This window comes from Gavia stellata, chromosome 10, assembly GCF_030936135.1.
Source record: "Gavia stellata isolate bGavSte3 chromosome 10, bGavSte3.hap2, whole genome shotgun sequence".
In the NCBI taxonomy this organism is placed as follows: domain Eukaryota; kingdom Metazoa; phylum Chordata; class Aves; order Gaviiformes; family Gaviidae; genus Gavia; species Gavia stellata.
This window is the reverse complement of record NC_082603.1, coordinates 27,545,576-27,562,074: the sequence shown is the minus strand read 5'-3', so window position 1 is coordinate 27,562,074 and position 16,499 is coordinate 27,545,576. Positions and strand designations below refer to the sequence as shown.

The 16,499-nt window shown below is 37.1% G+C and overlaps 1 protein-coding gene across 1 annotated transcript in view; it reads left to right on the top strand.

The window, feature by feature from the left end:
* SPATA6 (spermatogenesis associated 6) overlaps positions 1 to 16,499 on the top strand; it is a 40,268-nt gene that overhangs the window by 18,268 nt on the left and 5,501 nt on the right. Inside the window, exons 8-11 of the mRNA XM_059822053.1 lie at positions 1,410 to 1,497; positions 2,808 to 2,848; positions 4,575 to 4,747; positions 13,996 to 14,099. Coding sequence (XP_059678036.1) covers positions 1,410 to 1,497; positions 2,808 to 2,848; positions 4,575 to 4,747; positions 13,996 to 14,099 — 406 coding nt within the window. The remainder of the gene's footprint in view (positions 1 to 1,409; positions 1,498 to 2,807; positions 2,849 to 4,574; positions 4,748 to 13,995; positions 14,100 to 16,499) is intronic.

Below are 16,499 nucleotides of genomic sequence, written 5' to 3'. Positions count from 1 at the left end.
TTAAATTCTCTGAGGCCCCATTTCTTTTCTTCCAGCGCACTAGACAGGATAATAGGTGTATAAATTCAGCTTGGAAGTAATTGATATTGGTATTAAAAATTCCTGAATAAGACTTTAAAGAAAGAGTGTCTAGTCACATTATGAACACTTACACTTCCTCTCTTTCAACTTTTTTTATGTTGGCATCCTATGATCTTTGAAACACTTCCTTTGCTCAGAGATGCATCTCTAACACTTTGACTTAGAGTTCGTAACCAACCTGACTTAGCACTCATATAAGGACTTCTTGTTAACCATACGTGAAAAATTGTTCTGAACTTAGGTACTTATTTAAAGAAACTGTGTTTAAGTGCTTTAATATGAATGGGCCAGATTTCCCAGCCTCTTGGAGGATCATATTCTCTTTTTTTTTCCCTCTATTTTTCTTATGATTGTAACAATCCTTTATTTTTAGAATACCACTTTGAGCATGTAGTGGCAGAGATGGGATTGCTCTGACTCTGTGCTATGACATTATGATTTGGCTACAATTCTGGACACTTGTCACAGCCATTGAGATAATTTAGTGTTTAATTAGTTTGCTTCTCACTTTAATTTTTTTCTAGTTGATGTACAAATGAATTAATAATATCTTGTCAAATTTTAGAATTCTTTTCCAAGTTTTATTCTACGTATAGATACCTGTTGGAAATTCAGATTAGCCTTAATAAGCCATTAATCATTTATCAACCTAGTGTTTATCTCTCTCTCAGATATTTTTCTTTTAACTCCTTTGTATCAGTTCTTCTGGGTTTTGATGTATAGGTGAAGTTCACTGTTTAATTATAGCATCTTTAAACACTGATTATTGATTTTGATTGCTTGGTTATTTGTACCAAAAAGGAAAAAGCTTGTCTCATAATGCACCATATCCTGACTGTCATGGCCTTTCTAGATTGGGAATGCTTGTTTTAGGGCATCTTTACTGCTGAGGAGTGTTTTGGCCTGGAGATTTTGTGTTATGTGAAGATTAAAATTAGATTATGTTAAATGTAACTTTTTTAATTAGGAAGAGATTCAGATCTCTCTTGGTGAGATCTGAACTGTTTGGAATAAATTTGAGATACCAAAAATTGTTTAAAAAGACTGCAGACATTATAGATGAAGGAGAAACTATCTGCATTTTTTTTTCTTTGAACAATATGATAGTCAGAGTATTCTAGACCTTTCTAGTACTGTTTTTGTTTATGCACACTAATGCTAATAATACACATAATATGAGCAAAGCGCTGTGAAAATAGTTTTAAATAGTATTTAAATAAGAATAAAATATTTCAGAACGGACTAGATGTGATCTTATGAACGAAAACAGGACAAGATAGAAATTGATAGATCTGATACTGAGCATTTTAACTGTATTTTTGCTTCAGGTTGAACAACCAAGTCCTGGTATTAAACTTCATACCTGGTATCCCACACGAGAAAATACAGTGGAAGCCTGGACCAAGGTAGACCATGGTCAGTATTTTCTACTATATATCTCATTAATGCTTTTATTTTCTGCAGTAGTTTAGTGAGGTTATTTTGTTTTGGGGGTTTTGTTTTGTCTTTTTTAATTTATTAAAAAAAAGTCAGTCTATAATCATTGGGATCAGTAAGTGAGAGCTTAATAAAAGGTGTGCGACCAGAAATTTAAGGAAGTACCCTAAAACTTTATTTTATTGCATGTGTCTGGCAATATGAGCATTTTAATGCCTCATTTTTATTGCACTCCTCGCTAATTATAAATTGTTATATAGCAAATCATAATGAACTTGTTATTTTACTTTTGTTCTTTGTAGTAGCACTGGGTGGAGAATTTTAAAGGTTTCACATTTCCTTTGGGGTCATACTTCCCAATCTGCAGTAGCTGGATAACGTAACAGACCTATTATCATCTGATACCATTGCATACGTACGAAATGAGTTGATAGTTTCTGGCTGGTGGTTAAGAGACTGAAATCTACCTCACTATTCATAACCAGAGGATTCACTGGTCACCTGCCGCTGTTTTGAGGCTTTACTGTAACTTCTGAAAAAAACAGATTCCTAGGATTAGATATCTTAATACTGACAGCACAGTTTAGTCCTTTTTTGGTTTTGTGCAGGTAACTAATAGAGGGGTGTCTTTACATTGCTATACAGCATAGAAGTATCTCTTTGGGCTTGGGTCACAGTATGAGGGTTGTTCAGTACAGGCTGATATACAACCGATCAAGAAGCCAGACCTAATTTAATGTCAGTCCCTCAGGGGTGAGGTGTGTATTGACAATGATGAAACATCCTAACCCGGTACGGACCTAATAGTTTCCCCACGTATGTTTCCATGGGCTTCATACTCGTGTTTGTGGGTCAGTGGTGAGGGAAGGAATGAAGAGGTCATGGAAGGAGAGGTGATCATTGGGAAGCTTGTTCAGAAAAGGTTAGTAAGGTAGTGTGATATACGTTAAGAATTTTTGAGACTGGTAGAGCTTGATTTTATATTGATTTAGGCAATTAATAGTTTAACAAAATGGCCACTTCTGTCTATGCAGAAGACGGTGCTTACACCATTCATTATTATAAACATTGTATTCCATTAAATGTGAAATTATTGTTTTCAGCTAAAGAAAGTGATTTCCTGAACTATTCTGAGGAGACTGTTTAGAATTTCACAATGTATAATAATAAATTGCTTTAGTACTGTTTGGGAGGAGAGGTAAGCTATTTTGTAAAAGATTTTGTAACATTTAAGACTTTCAGATTTTCTTTTGAATTTCTTCTGGGATGTACCTTTTTTCTTTCTCCAGATCCTTCTCTTCTCGGCAGCTACAGACCCAAGAAAGCCAAAGTGAGTACTTTGAAGTGCTGTTGTTTACAAATTGTTTTTTGGGAAGCTCTGAGTGAGAAGGATTGTCCTGTGTACGTATTTTTTAAACTTTATCTACTATAGTATCAAAAGCAAGAAAAGGGACATTTTAAATCTTATCTAACCTGGTTTAGACCTGCTGACAGATTATTTACAAATAGAAATGTGAAACTTAACACTCTATAAGATATTCATGCCTGTAGGTACAGAACTTGCTTCTTGGCATTAAGGCTCGTGACAAGGCTGTAGAAGAGCCTTTGGAGGCAGTTTGCATGTGCCTTCACAGTCATTCTGAGAGCACGCTTCATTCCAGAATTGTATGCAAAGGTAGCACTGGTACAACTGGCAAGCCATTGTTCTGTTATTTCATGTCCTTGCTTTTTCAAATTTTAGCTGCTTTGTGTATCAAATGGATCTGAAGAGTAATGTCAGGGTTCCTTTGTTTTTTGGTGATCTTTATTCTTTCCATCCTCATTTAACTGGTTTTGCCTGTGTTCCTGAAGTACTGCAGAAATTGTGGATTTAGGCATTTAATTATGTATGTCCTCTTAGATTTCCTAATGGCTGGGAAAACTGAAGGTAACAGGGAGGAGGAAAGAGGGGGAATTAAAAGGATAAACCTTTATATATGTTAAGTGCACTTTTGTCAGATTCTAAACTTTTATTACCAGGTATTGCCATTTTGCCTACCATGTGAGTCTAATATATTGTGCCACTTCTGGATTGTTCCATGGCTGTAAATGAGAAACTGTAAAGAAAATAGAGATCATCTATAAAATATCCTAAATATGTCATTGGTTTTTTGTGGTTTTTTTAATGATGGGGCTATTTTAACGTTGTGTTGTCCTCCTCATCCCTCTACTCCCCAATGGGAAAGTATATTTTAGGAGCAGTCATTTTTTGGAGAATGTAGATAGCTGAGCTACAGGTCAATTCATCATGTTCTTGATGCCTCTAATCACTTGTGATTCTCACAAAATCAGAGCTGAAGAGAATGTATCTTTCTCTTGCCAGAAATATAATATAGCTTTGTTTAAGAGGAGGTGTTTCCCAAAGCTGAGGAAAAAAACACTGCAGCCTGGAAAGAGCTAATGAATAACCTGATTATTGTTGGTCTGGTTTTGTTGTAGTTTTTTGGGTGTTTTCTTCAGCTTTGGGAAACAGCTCCTGTAAAAGTCCCCATTCCAGGTAAAAGGGGATGGTAATCCATGGAGACATTTTAGTGGTACATTTCAGGTTAAGAGGAACTATGAAAGGAGTAACTAGAAGAGGGATGGACCTGAGTTTTCCCTTGAGGAACAGCAAATAGTGAGGAAAAAAAAGTCTAAGAACAAGGGTTCCCACACTGAGGAGGGGTCTGAGGTTTGTGTTGTTTAGACTGTCAGGCATCATTCTGAATCTGTGAGATTCCTGGGAGGGGTAAGCCTTTAAATTGTGCAGTCAGAAAAGGGAATTAAAAGGCCTGTTACACTAGACTGTGCCATAAGATGGTGCATTAGATACCAGTGGAGTTCTCTTGACACTTGTTGGTTTAATTTAAACCAGGGTTCTTTCTATGAAATGAGGGTCCTTGTTCTTTCCCCAGGAGGCAGATATTCCTACATGTATGTGCAACCTTTAACCTTTTGGTTTGAAAAATAAAAATATGAAAATGTACGTCTTGATATTCATAATAAATTTTAGCAAGGTTTGGTGGGCTTTTTTACAGGTAAAATCTACTCATGGAAAAGACTTTGACAGTTCTGATGTTTGCCATGAGGATGTGATCTCAGATCCACCCAACAGACAGTCCCATTCTGGTTCATTAGAGCATTCAGCACCTCCAGCATTTCAGAAGCATTCTCTAAGTTCTGTGCTAAATCGATCTTCTCTAAGGGAAAGGTAATGGCTTGGTTTTGTTTGTGAAATTCTGGAACTATTAACATAAGCAGATGATGTGACAGTACTTGCATGACTGTAGTTTACGTGTTTTGGAGGTGTGCAGTCTGAAGAGACTGAAAAATCTCTGCCCAACAACTATGCTGTTTGACTTTTCCTCAGGTGCTGTGTTTGCCATCACCTCTCTGCTTAGTGAATACAAATCCTAATAATATGTGAATGAAAAGGATCTTTGACATCTCTGTTGCTAACCTTTTCTGAAACAATGAAGCCCCAGATTTCAGACTGCCAATGTCTGTCTAAAACAGAGAATGCTTAAATAAATAATCACTATTTCAGAGGCGATTAGAATCTCCGGAATGTAAATATAGGTACATGTCAAGTAGGCTTTATGGAGGTACTTGGAAACCTTTTTTCCTTCTGACTGTTGTTCAGCCTGGTGTTTGTAAGGACATACTCATGGCTATTCTGTAGTCAGATGTGTGACTAGTGTGTGTCACATGCTTGGGCTATCTTTAATCTAGTCAGTGTATTATCTTCCAATCTTTCTTCTTTATTGACATCCTAAGATGATGTTTTGTTTGAGTTGAAGTGTGGGCCTCTGGAGCAGTTGTGTGTATATTAATTGCTATATTTAAATTAGTTTTCTTAGTGGTCTCCCCTGTCCCCGATGGGGTTGGTGTGGAGACAGTTTCTAATATCCCTTAGGTCAGTGGATTTCAATTCCTGGGTTAATATTTTGGGAAAGCCTCACAGCTTCAGTGTCTCATGAGGGTGGGTTGGAAGAAACGTCAAAAAGCAACAGATTTCTTCATGCTTAAGTTCTCCAGTCCTTCAAGGAGAGTATTCCCTACTTCCTGCTGAGTAGAACATGTGCTTGGTGCACAATGTTTCTACTCTACATTCAGTTTAGTAAGTTACTAGATGGCTTTCTGGGAGCAAAAAAACTAATTACAAAACTGGGCCTGAATAAGGAAATACATAAAATAATTGGGAGACGCTCGGGATCAAACTGATGTCCTGTCCTAAGTGCTGAAGTGTTTACTGAGGCCCTACTTGGAGATATACTTTGGTGGCTAGTTCGCACTCGTTCCAGGCTGTTTCATCCTTGTTACTGTTGGTACCTCAGTTAGTCAATGCTCTCAGGGTGCATTTTATAGCCTGCACACAGCCTAATGCTTTTTCTCAAAATAGAAAAATTGTCTCAGTTTTTTTCTTTAAAAAGAAAAATGACAGATGGCAGGTGGGGATTGAATTTTTAATACTTACAAAGATCAAGTTGGTGTTTTAACATCTTCCTCTGCTTGAAAACTTGCTTGTTTGTTGTTCTGTGTAACAGTATTTTGTGAGATCTGTTATACAGAGATTAGGATGTATCTGGGGTTTGGAGGAGGTTTCTTTGTCATCTTGTCTGCCTCCCCACTCTCTCCTGATGTTGTTTGTGCATTAGTTACCCATGTCTGGGGAAGAGATACTGTAATGGTGACTTTCTTATCCTTCTTTTTTGAACTGGACTCCTTTGGGGGGGGGCATAAATTTTGAAATTTATTATATTTAAAGCCTTATATTGATAGCAGGAAAGTCTTGTATGTTGTAAGCTGCTGTTACTTGCATAGTAATTTAGTCATCTGCCAGTTAATCTTGAAATTATCTGAATATTCTTGCTTTTTCTTTTTATGAGACCCTCTCCAGAAGAGATTTGTGATCTTGTGAAATTATGTTTTTTCTTCTTATTAGAAAAAATGTTCTCAGCTCTTTAGAGATGTAACATCTCTTTATGTTAAAGATGTAAGCATTTACTTTTGTCATCAGAAAAAATTCAAAATGAGAAGGTAAAGGTCATAGTCTAAAAAACTTGATCTCTGTTTCATGCTGCTGAGATAACAATGGCTTTAGCTGACTGTATACTGAGAGCTATAGTTGGAATGACGATCATGGATCAGAGGTCGATGTTTGGAAATGCAAGCAAACGCTGTTCTTCAGATCAGAGAAATACAGAGAAAATCAGTACTACTGAAACTATACCAGTGTTAGTGTACTTGCAAGATCACAGTCTTATCTCACAGTATTTGGTGTTTATTTCCTCAATTTTATTTTGAATTACAAAGACAAAGAGCTTAGCATATCCAGGCTATTTTTTTTAATGCTAGTCAGCCCACGGTCAATATGAAACTTGACTCCCCACCTCGACCTTTACTTCCCTTTTTTCCCTTTTTTTTTTTTTTTTTCTTTTTTAAGAAGTAGTGTGAAGTGAATGTCAGTCTTCTTGGGAGTACTTCCCAGAGCACTGCTGAATAGTTGTTAAACCACTGCAATATTTTTCAGTGATACAGAAATTGGGATCTTGCATAAGGTCCTCTGAGCCCTTTTTCTAGCAGTTTCCACTCCCTTTCTTCTATGAGCCTGCTAGAGAGACCACAAATCAATCCTCTCTCCTTTTCCACTGGGTTTGAGCCAGAAGCAGAACTGTAAATAGATTTACTGCTGAACAAGTCAGCAAAGTTTTGAATATTTATTTTCATACTTTATTTTTACATTTTTCATTATTTCGGTCACCTAAGGAAACCATTTGCTAGTGTTGCAAACTGACACTAAGCAGAGTGATGTGGCTGTACAATTCTACTTCTCATTTTGATTCTAGCTCCTGTGCAGAGCAAAGGTACATGCACACTCTTCAGTTCCTGCTCGTGATGTGTGGCCAGCTTCAGTCAATGCAGTTGACTTACCCCCACAGGCTGGTTGGTTGTCCATAGAGAAGTATCCTTTTGGGCATAGATAAGTATCCTGTATGCTCTGTGAAAGAGCACTAGCACTATATTCTCTCGAAGTTGCTGCAGGAAAGCAAAATTCAAGTCCAGTCCTTGCTTTCATAGTGCATGTACATCCTCATGCACTCCTAGAAGATGGTGTTTTTTGTGGAACTTACAAGGTAAACCTTCCTTGCAGCACTGAAATCTGCAGCGAAGTACCTTTCATAAAGAAAAGGAGAAACGCTGAGGTGGATTCTGTAAGGTAATGACAGAAGTCCTCTGAAGGGAGCTATCTGCTGGTGCAAGAGGAATTCTCTTCTCAAGAGACTGCAGCAATCATAGGAGTATTTGACGATTCCTGTTATGTTGAGAGGCAAAGCTACTTCTCATGCATTAGGGATCAAAGGATTCTTTTTCTTACTATGGACATGGCAGGCTTTTGCTTTGTTTTTTTATCATTGATCTGAAGAATAATCATTTCCAGGGTGAAGTCCAGCTCAATGTCTTTTTTACGTTCTCCTGCTAATATGTGATCTTGCCTACTATAAAATTTAACAAAAATATAAGTTCTGTTGGAAGAAAGACAGAGGTTAACTGTATGGATCAGGTGCCCTTCTGTAATATTCTTCTATTGGTTTACTACCATCTTTTTATGTTATCTTTTTTCAAGTACTAGGGAAATACCAGCATGAAGTTAGCTATTACTGATAATAGATATAATGACAGATACTAATAGTTAGATACTAACGAAAGACTAGATCTTACATGAAGTCCTTGAAAATTCCAGTTATCAGAAGCTTTGGCTTCAGTGATCTTGAAATGTCACCCCAGGATCTTGTGTACTAGTTTTGTTGCATAGCAAAATCCAGACCACGGGTAATTCACCTAGTATTTTAGAGAGTGGCATGCATCCTAAGACAGGGTTTACTTCTGTGAGAGTGTATTTTAATTCTGAGAACTTTCTACTGCAAAGTGGAACACTGAAAAATTTAGCAGACTTTTTAGAAAAAAAGCTTGCTCTAGGGAGAGGCTGCAACTAGGTTTCCTGTCTATTTCTAGTTATTTAAAAGTCATTATTTCTGGTTTTTTGGCATTTAGTTTGGTAGTAAGGTTGTTCTTGAATCTTTTGGGTTTATCAGTCTCGCCTCTTGGGGAAGTTTCCTTATTTTGCATTCTTTAAGTTAAACTCTGGAAATCAACACTTGAAGAATATGAAGTTTCGTATTATAATCTGCAAAACTGAGGAGTACCTAAGCCTTATTTCATATTTTTGACCAACATCTGTACTATTTGCCATCTTCATTGGTTGATTTTGCTGCAGCGGTAGGTAAATTTGAAATTGATTGCTGTCAAAGCTGTTTTGTGTATAAATGAATAAATTCAGAGACGATAGAAGGTAATGGAAAAGCTTCCAAAGAGGATAAGGAGGTGCAGCCCATTTATGACATACTAATGATTTAGTACAAGAACGACTTGAACCTTTTTGGGACAACTGCTCAGCTAGAGTATTGGGCCTTCCTTGAAATCTCGGAGGCTGTCTGCCACTTGGGATTCACTTTTGACATGAGGATGATGTATCATGCCCCAGTTTTGAGGACTAGATATGAAGCTTAGGAGGCAAAAGAAAACATTTACCAATTCAAAAACTCAGTACTGAATGTATCTCTACTTCTTCAAGGTCTAACTGTAAATAGGGCTTTTGAAGGTAAGAAAAACTATTTAGGAAGGATGAGAAATTTTTACTTTTTAAAAATTTCTTACTGAAGAGGGAGAGCAAATGGGTACACAGCTAAGCTGTCAGTTTCTGCTTCCAAATATATAGGCTGCTGTGCTTTGATTTAAGGCCTTGTCTGTGTGTAATTGTTTCTGCTTCGCAGTAGTATCCTGGCATTGTGAAAGCAGCGTACTTCCTCAACTTAAAATCCTTGCATTCTTACAGTATTTGTATGTCAATATGTTTTCATTACAATTCAAGAACTGGTATGTACCAATACAGTCTCAAACACTTTTGCACTGGTGTAGCTGCATCTATACTAAGGTTCATAGCCATCAGTCATTCTAAGAAAAAGCAAAACAAAATTGCCTCCTTTACTAACTAGACCAGTGAAACGCTTAAGTGTAGCCCAGCCTTTCTATTGTGCCTCCATACAGACCAGTATACACTGAGAACCAAGTTCATTGTACTGAATTGCCACTTCATGTCCTCTTAAATGAGAATAAAGCAACTTCTCCACTTACTGTGAATGCTGCATGAATACTTACTTGGATATAAAATCTATGAGGTTTATTTCTATTTTGGAATTAAATGTATTTGGTTTTCTTGAGAATCTCTCTTGTTCCATGTGTAAGTTCTTGCAGATTGTGGCTTTTCAGGTTATACTTAGCTTTAAGAGTTGTTTCTCCCTCTTCTCCCCAATTACAGTAGCGTTCTCTCCAATTGTGAATCTGGTACTACAGTACTTCATTGATTTCTGTCCTCTGATAGTTTGTCCTTGCATGTGGTTTTGCTCAGCATGAAGTCTGTGTCTTTGAAGCTGATAAATTCTTCATGGAGGCCGCATGCACTGAGTTGTTCACAAGGCTAGGAGGTGTGATGGTGGGGGAAGGGGTCACGATAGGCATTGGAAATATTCTGCAGTAGGCTTTTGCATTAATTCTGCTGATATGAAATGTATTAGTATCTCCTGCTGAAATGGGATATTAACATTTTTGCTGTATGCAAGTGGATGATTGGATTGTCTGACATTTGAAAATTCCTATTTATTACAGCTCTCAAGTTCGCAAGCTGCTGTTTGACTGGAGCACGTGGGTGCATATATCCTGTTTGTATTTCTAATGGAGTATTTCATCCCAATGGATAAAATTATACATGAAAATAACTTTAATCTTTAGCACAATCTTTAGGCTTCTTTTTTTTCCATCATGGTAGATGTTGTCTGTATGACCTTAAAAAAAATCCTTATCTCATAAAAGAGAATAAATGCCTTTAGTCACATTACAGGGGAAAATGGTTCTGTTTCCTTGATCGTACTCGACACAACATCTTTGAAATTAATCTTGAGAAGTTCTCTGATTGATCTGGCTTTTTCTAGGTCACTGAGCTATATTTCCAAAGTGTTTATACAATCTATTGGAATCAATAAACAATTTAAACTGATGTAACTGCAGAATGTTTGCAAGTCCCAGGGAAAATTGAAAGTATGACAAAGAATACAGCCGTGGAAGTTTATTTTGTTTATCAGGGCAAACAGTCATTGAAATGAAATGACTTTCCTTTCAACATTGCAATATGATAGTGACACCTTAATCACATAAATAAGCAGCTAGTCATTTTAAAAACTCGTTATTGGTGACTTTGGGCAAATGGAATCCCTTTATTTGTACTTAAGAAGCTGTGCTCTAAAGCCTGTTTTATAAAATATTTCCAATAGGAGAGTTAGAGTATCACAAAAAGGTTTAACTTCAGATTATGGTTGTTACATTTCAGGCATGATTTTATTTTAGTTTGAGTTTTGGCTGGTGTAAATATTAATATTATGACTTTAAATGTGGGTTAGATGATAGTTATTACTAAAATTAGAGAATAACAATAATAAAAAAACTAATTAAAAGGAAGCTGATAGTGTTTTTAATCACACTTAAGGTTTTGATGTTTTTTTCTCCCCCCCCCCCCCCCCCCCCCCCCCCCACCCCTTTTTTTGGTTGAAATTAAGTTTGGGTTATGTGTGAGTGGCTAACATTTCTTATACCACAGCGCACACTAGTGGATTGATCAATAAAATCACCTGAAGAAAGAAAGCTAATAGTTCTTGAATTAAGTACTTAAATCATCATCTTCTTCTTGCAGACATAACCACGTATTTTCTAAATGAATACGATAGCAAGCTGGGTTTCTTTTTTTCCAAAAGTAAATACATTTATGTCCAAGTATATTTGTAAATTTAAGATTAATAACGATGATCTGAAATCTTACATATGAATTTCATAAAATTTATTTCCCAAAGGCAATCTATTCCAACTTCTCTTCTCAGTGCCAGCAACCTGGATGTTGGAAGAACAGCAGCTGCTGTATAAATAAGAGAAAATGCCATGACTTCATGGGTCTCTCTTTTATTTGTCAAATGGGAAATGACTCACTCTTCCTGCATCTAGGACGCGGAATTTTAAACATGCATTTCGGAGGTTCTTTAATATTAGTAATGCTTGTAAATGCTAATGGGAAGTCATAAGATGATAGTAACACTCCAGCACCTTTCCTTTACCTCTCTTCTTTTAAAAAAAGAGGGGTTTTTCAAAACACTGCTAGTGATAGAGCATATGCATTGTAATGCAGTACATCAAACTGGGTTTGACTGTGTTAGGGAAATGAATGTTCCTGCCTGCTTAAGGGGCTTAGACTTCTGTTTCTTTAAAGGCAATGCTTTCCTCCCCTAACAAAATTCACAAACCGTTTTGCTTTCTTTTAGGAAAAGTTATGTGAGATCTTTCAGTGCAACAGATTGTTAGGTTCTAGTATACAAAAGAATTGAACAGTATGGATTTGGCATACATGCTGTTGGGTTTGAAATTAATTGTAAATGTTCAGGATGCTAATATGAATGTTATAGCCAGCTTTGTGAAAATTCTCGCCTGTAATGATCCAAGGATAAACAATGTTAAATGTCATTATAAATATGGAAAATACTTCCCCCTATAGATTATATGATTCATCCTTCCAATACTGTGTCCTTTCTTGGTACCCTTTCTTGAAGAAAAATAAAAGCACTCAGAAATAGACCATTTGATTTAAGGAAGCTCATAAATAACCTGAACATATTGGGGCTCTTTAGAACAGAGAGAGATATTTTGGAAAGGTAAGCAATAATAAGTGAGTCCAAATAAGTTGATTAGATGCAAGAAAACAGAAGAAAGTTACTCAAAAGCAGAGAACTGGTCACTTTCTACTTACATTTCTATCTCTGGTAATAGAAGGAATGATCCAAAAGATTGCAAAGTGTTCCCAGCCCTGCCTGTAACCTTCAAGGCAGCCTGGCACTTCCCATTTTCAGGATCCTGTTTCCATTACTAAGTTACTTGTTTTGGACTGAAGCCTTCTATGTGTACTTAGTTTGTTCTTTTTGGAAGGAGCTGTACAGTTCTTTAGCTGTATTGAAATTTCTGGAAGTTTGATGAAGGTAAACTAAGCCAGGCATGATCGGATTGGGGATGTCAGAGACTAGATAACACAGGGAATGTGATAAATTGGAGAGAAAAGGGCAGAAGGGCTTGCAGTCTCAGTCCCACAAACCCATCCAGCGCCCAGCGTAGAATCTCAGGGTTCCAAGTCATGATGTTTCTCCACTGCATCAAATTTGTGAAGCCAGCTATCAAAGCATGTTGCTGTTTCTTGTGCTCCTAATCCACCCAGAGTATGGCAGCCCAGTACTGCTGTTGACTGTTGTTCCATTAGCTCAAATTGCAGTGGTATGGCTTGCCAGCTCACAGCTTGTCTGGTGACCTGTGTTCATATTAGCATGATACCACATCATGAATTTTTATTTTCTTGGTGCAAAGTCAGGTTCTCAGAGGTTAGGAAACATTGAAATGAAGATGCACAATCTTGATTTGGTGCCCTGTTTCTATCCACTGTGATGAGACTGTGTAAGTAAACATTTAATAACTTTTCCCCAATAATTCTTTCCTTATGTTGATCTCTCTTTTTTTTTTTTTTCCCCCTTACATTTTTGAGTGTACTAACATGTGGAGGTTGGTGTGTAAATGATCCTATTCTTAAAATCTTAGTTGCCTCCCTTAACAGTCTGAGAATAACTATTGCTGTGAAATTTCTGCCAGCTTCTGAACTTGCTGAGAAGGATGAGGGTTTTTTTTTTTTTTGGTGAAGTGGAAAAAAATGTGCTGCAAAATATAAAAGGGTAAAATCCAAAAGTAGCTGTTGGTTTTAAGTCACTCATATCAAGAAAGCTACCTGGTTTTTAATGTAAAAAAGCCACTTAAAATGCAGTTTCATCTTGTGAAATAAAGGTTGTGAATGTGCAGGTTTTTTAACTCCGTGAGCTTTCCAGTTTGCACGTATTGGGGTTATCTTCCTGTTGATTTATTCCAGTGAAGAGATCTTGATGTGTGTACTACTTCCTTTAAAAAGAGGAAAATGAAACCTGATCACTGGGAATAGAATAACTGTACAGCTTTTCTATTCTGCAGGGACAATACAAACATTATGGAAATATTACTCAAGTTACAAAATCATCAACATTTTCTATTGTTTCGCATCTTCTGTTGGTATCATGGATGCATACTGTTTATGCGCTGCTTTGAAATGTTTCTTTACTTGTACCCCAGAGGAGAAAAAGAATCAAATCTAAACATTGTGTATGTTCCAAATAGAAGCAAGTAATGCATGCTTCATAATTTTAAGAAAAAATAAATCTGAGTCAAAAGCATGTTTGAGCTTTTCAACAGGAATATATGTCTTCTGTTTGTTTTTTCCTCTTGCTCTTGCAGATTTAGCTCTGGTTGGCCTTCACAAGCAAATGGAGATGAGATCCATAAAAGAGTGAAAAATATTTTAAGGACTCACAGTGCTAGACAGCGCCTAATATTTGTAAGTTTGACTGCAAACTAAATCCTTTCTTTTCTCCAAGATGGCTGAGGAAGAGAACTGTGCCTACAGTCTTGGATTTATTATAACGTTGTCCTTTGAGGCAGCCTTGATTGTAGAAATATGGATTTAGTATATAAGCTGAACTGTTTCACACTGATTTCAGTAGCCTCCTTATGTGTAGCCTTTATGGACAGCTGGTATAGGTAACCCTCTCACAGGGTATTGGGGACAATTACGGGGGGTTTTTTTCATATCTGGTTCTCCACTTCCAATTTAAGCAAAAAATATGTTACAGATCTATAGTAGATCAAGGCTTAACATGTTGTGCAGCTGCACATCAGCAGCTGCTTGTGTCCAGCTGTTTGTAGAGCTAATACTATTCTTCAGATGTGTGCTTTTTTCCTTTAATTACCTGGTTTTCGATGAACAGAGCTCTTTATCTAATGAGATTATGCCTGGGATCAGAGTATTTTGTCCTTGAGTCTAATGGAATTTTGAAGTGTGGTTTTAGACAGATAAAAATTTTTGCTATTGCAATTTTGAGAAACCCATTTGTGGCACAGGAGCTCCCTGGCCAAAGCATTGTGCAAACTGAATAACAAGGTGGTTCATCTGCAAAGAGCTTAGGGTCTTAAGTGTGAGGTGAGGTAAAAGAAAGGTAAGGTAAAAGGATGTAATAGATGAGAGATAAGAATAAGAGGTAAGAATAAGATTAGGAGCTCTGGTGAAATTATTATTTTTGTCTGACAATCTAACACACAAATGTTATCAGTCAGTTAGAGGAGACATGAGTCTCTCAAAATGGAGAAAGACGTCTTTTTTGCTTCAGTTTTTCATCTTAGAAAAAGGAGTGTTGACAGAAATCTGCTTTTGAATGTTGCTGCAATTTTAAATTACTGCTGTCCCCAACTGTCCACCTTTCCCCTCTAACATAGTTTACTTTATCAGTGGGAAGCATGATAAAGAGTGTGAGAGCGCTGGCCTCCCCACCTCACACTTCAACACAGGAACAGCAGGCATAACACTAGTACGCTGGCACTTGAGCTGTGCTGGCTGGGATGCGGTCACTCCACTGTCTACAGTAAACCCATGGCCGAGGGCTGGGACAGAAGTGAAGGTTGTTGTCTCAATTTATTGTCTTTATTTATTAATTCATTTATTTATTTCCCCAAATTAGCCATCCTGGGCAGCTCCTTGTATTGTCTGCATGCTCTCTTAGTCTGATTATTTTCTCATTTCTGTTTAATCTTCATTTTTAGCTTAGTTGAGCCTTTTTTTTTAAACTCAGAAAAACCTTTTCTCATGCATGCTACGACTGTTTGATCTAGTTCATGCTGTACCTCCCTGAGTTTGTATACAAACGTTATGATCTTGTGAGCTGCTACCTCTCATACAGAAGATGCCCATCGCATTTTTCTGTGTTTCAGCCACTCCAAAATAGGTACAAATCATGTCAAATGCTTCTCTGATATTTCAATGAACTTAAGATAACAAATTGGATTTCATGATGGTCCAGCACCTACATGTAATGAAAGTTTGCACAGCCTGAACTATCTCCAGTGGTCCTTGACTACTTTCCTGGAACAGTAGACCATGACTTCACAATAAAAGGTTTACTAGTTTGTTAGGAGACCTGGATGGCTGGTTAGACAGTCTCTCCATACAGTCATAAAGATTATTAAATATAATAACGGGTAAAGGAGAATTCAATAATTATAATTTTCTTCCTATTTACTTATTTTACTTACATAATTTAAAACATTCTACTCTAGAATGGCTTACACATATGCTGGTATTCACTTGTTACTGCGATATTGCACAAACGCACACAAATTTGCAAGCACGGTGTTAGATTCTTGAAGCATGGTGCTTTCTTTTGGCTTTCTGTTAGCACAGCTTGTCACTTCCAGTATCAAACACTTGCTGAATACTCACATTGATAATCAGAGATGATGCTTTTCTGTTTCCTCTTCTGCTGGCAAACATCAGGTTTCTGCCCTAAAAAATCCAGATATCAGGGTATTGGGTAAGATTTTTTTTGAGTCCTTAGTTACCAACCTGGTCAGAACAATGCTGGAAAAGGACCATTTTTCTCACTCCATTTTCTTCCACTGAGCAAAAGGAATGGGAGGATGTTACAGAGAAGTCTCATGGTGTTTGATAATCATGTACAGCTAACTTGTGAAAGCTGTGCTAACAGCAGCTGACCTGCTTAAAAAGAAAAATCAGGTCTGCTTGCAGTGAGTACTGTAAAATACACCAGGATGGGTTGTGCTTCCCCAGATGGCCCAAAATCTAGGCTGCATTGTTATACAGTGGATGGATGAGGTGAACAGGTCATTTTGAAAGTGAGGGAATAGTAAGGCAAGTGCACTGGCAATGTGGTGAGTAGATTTTGGCTCCA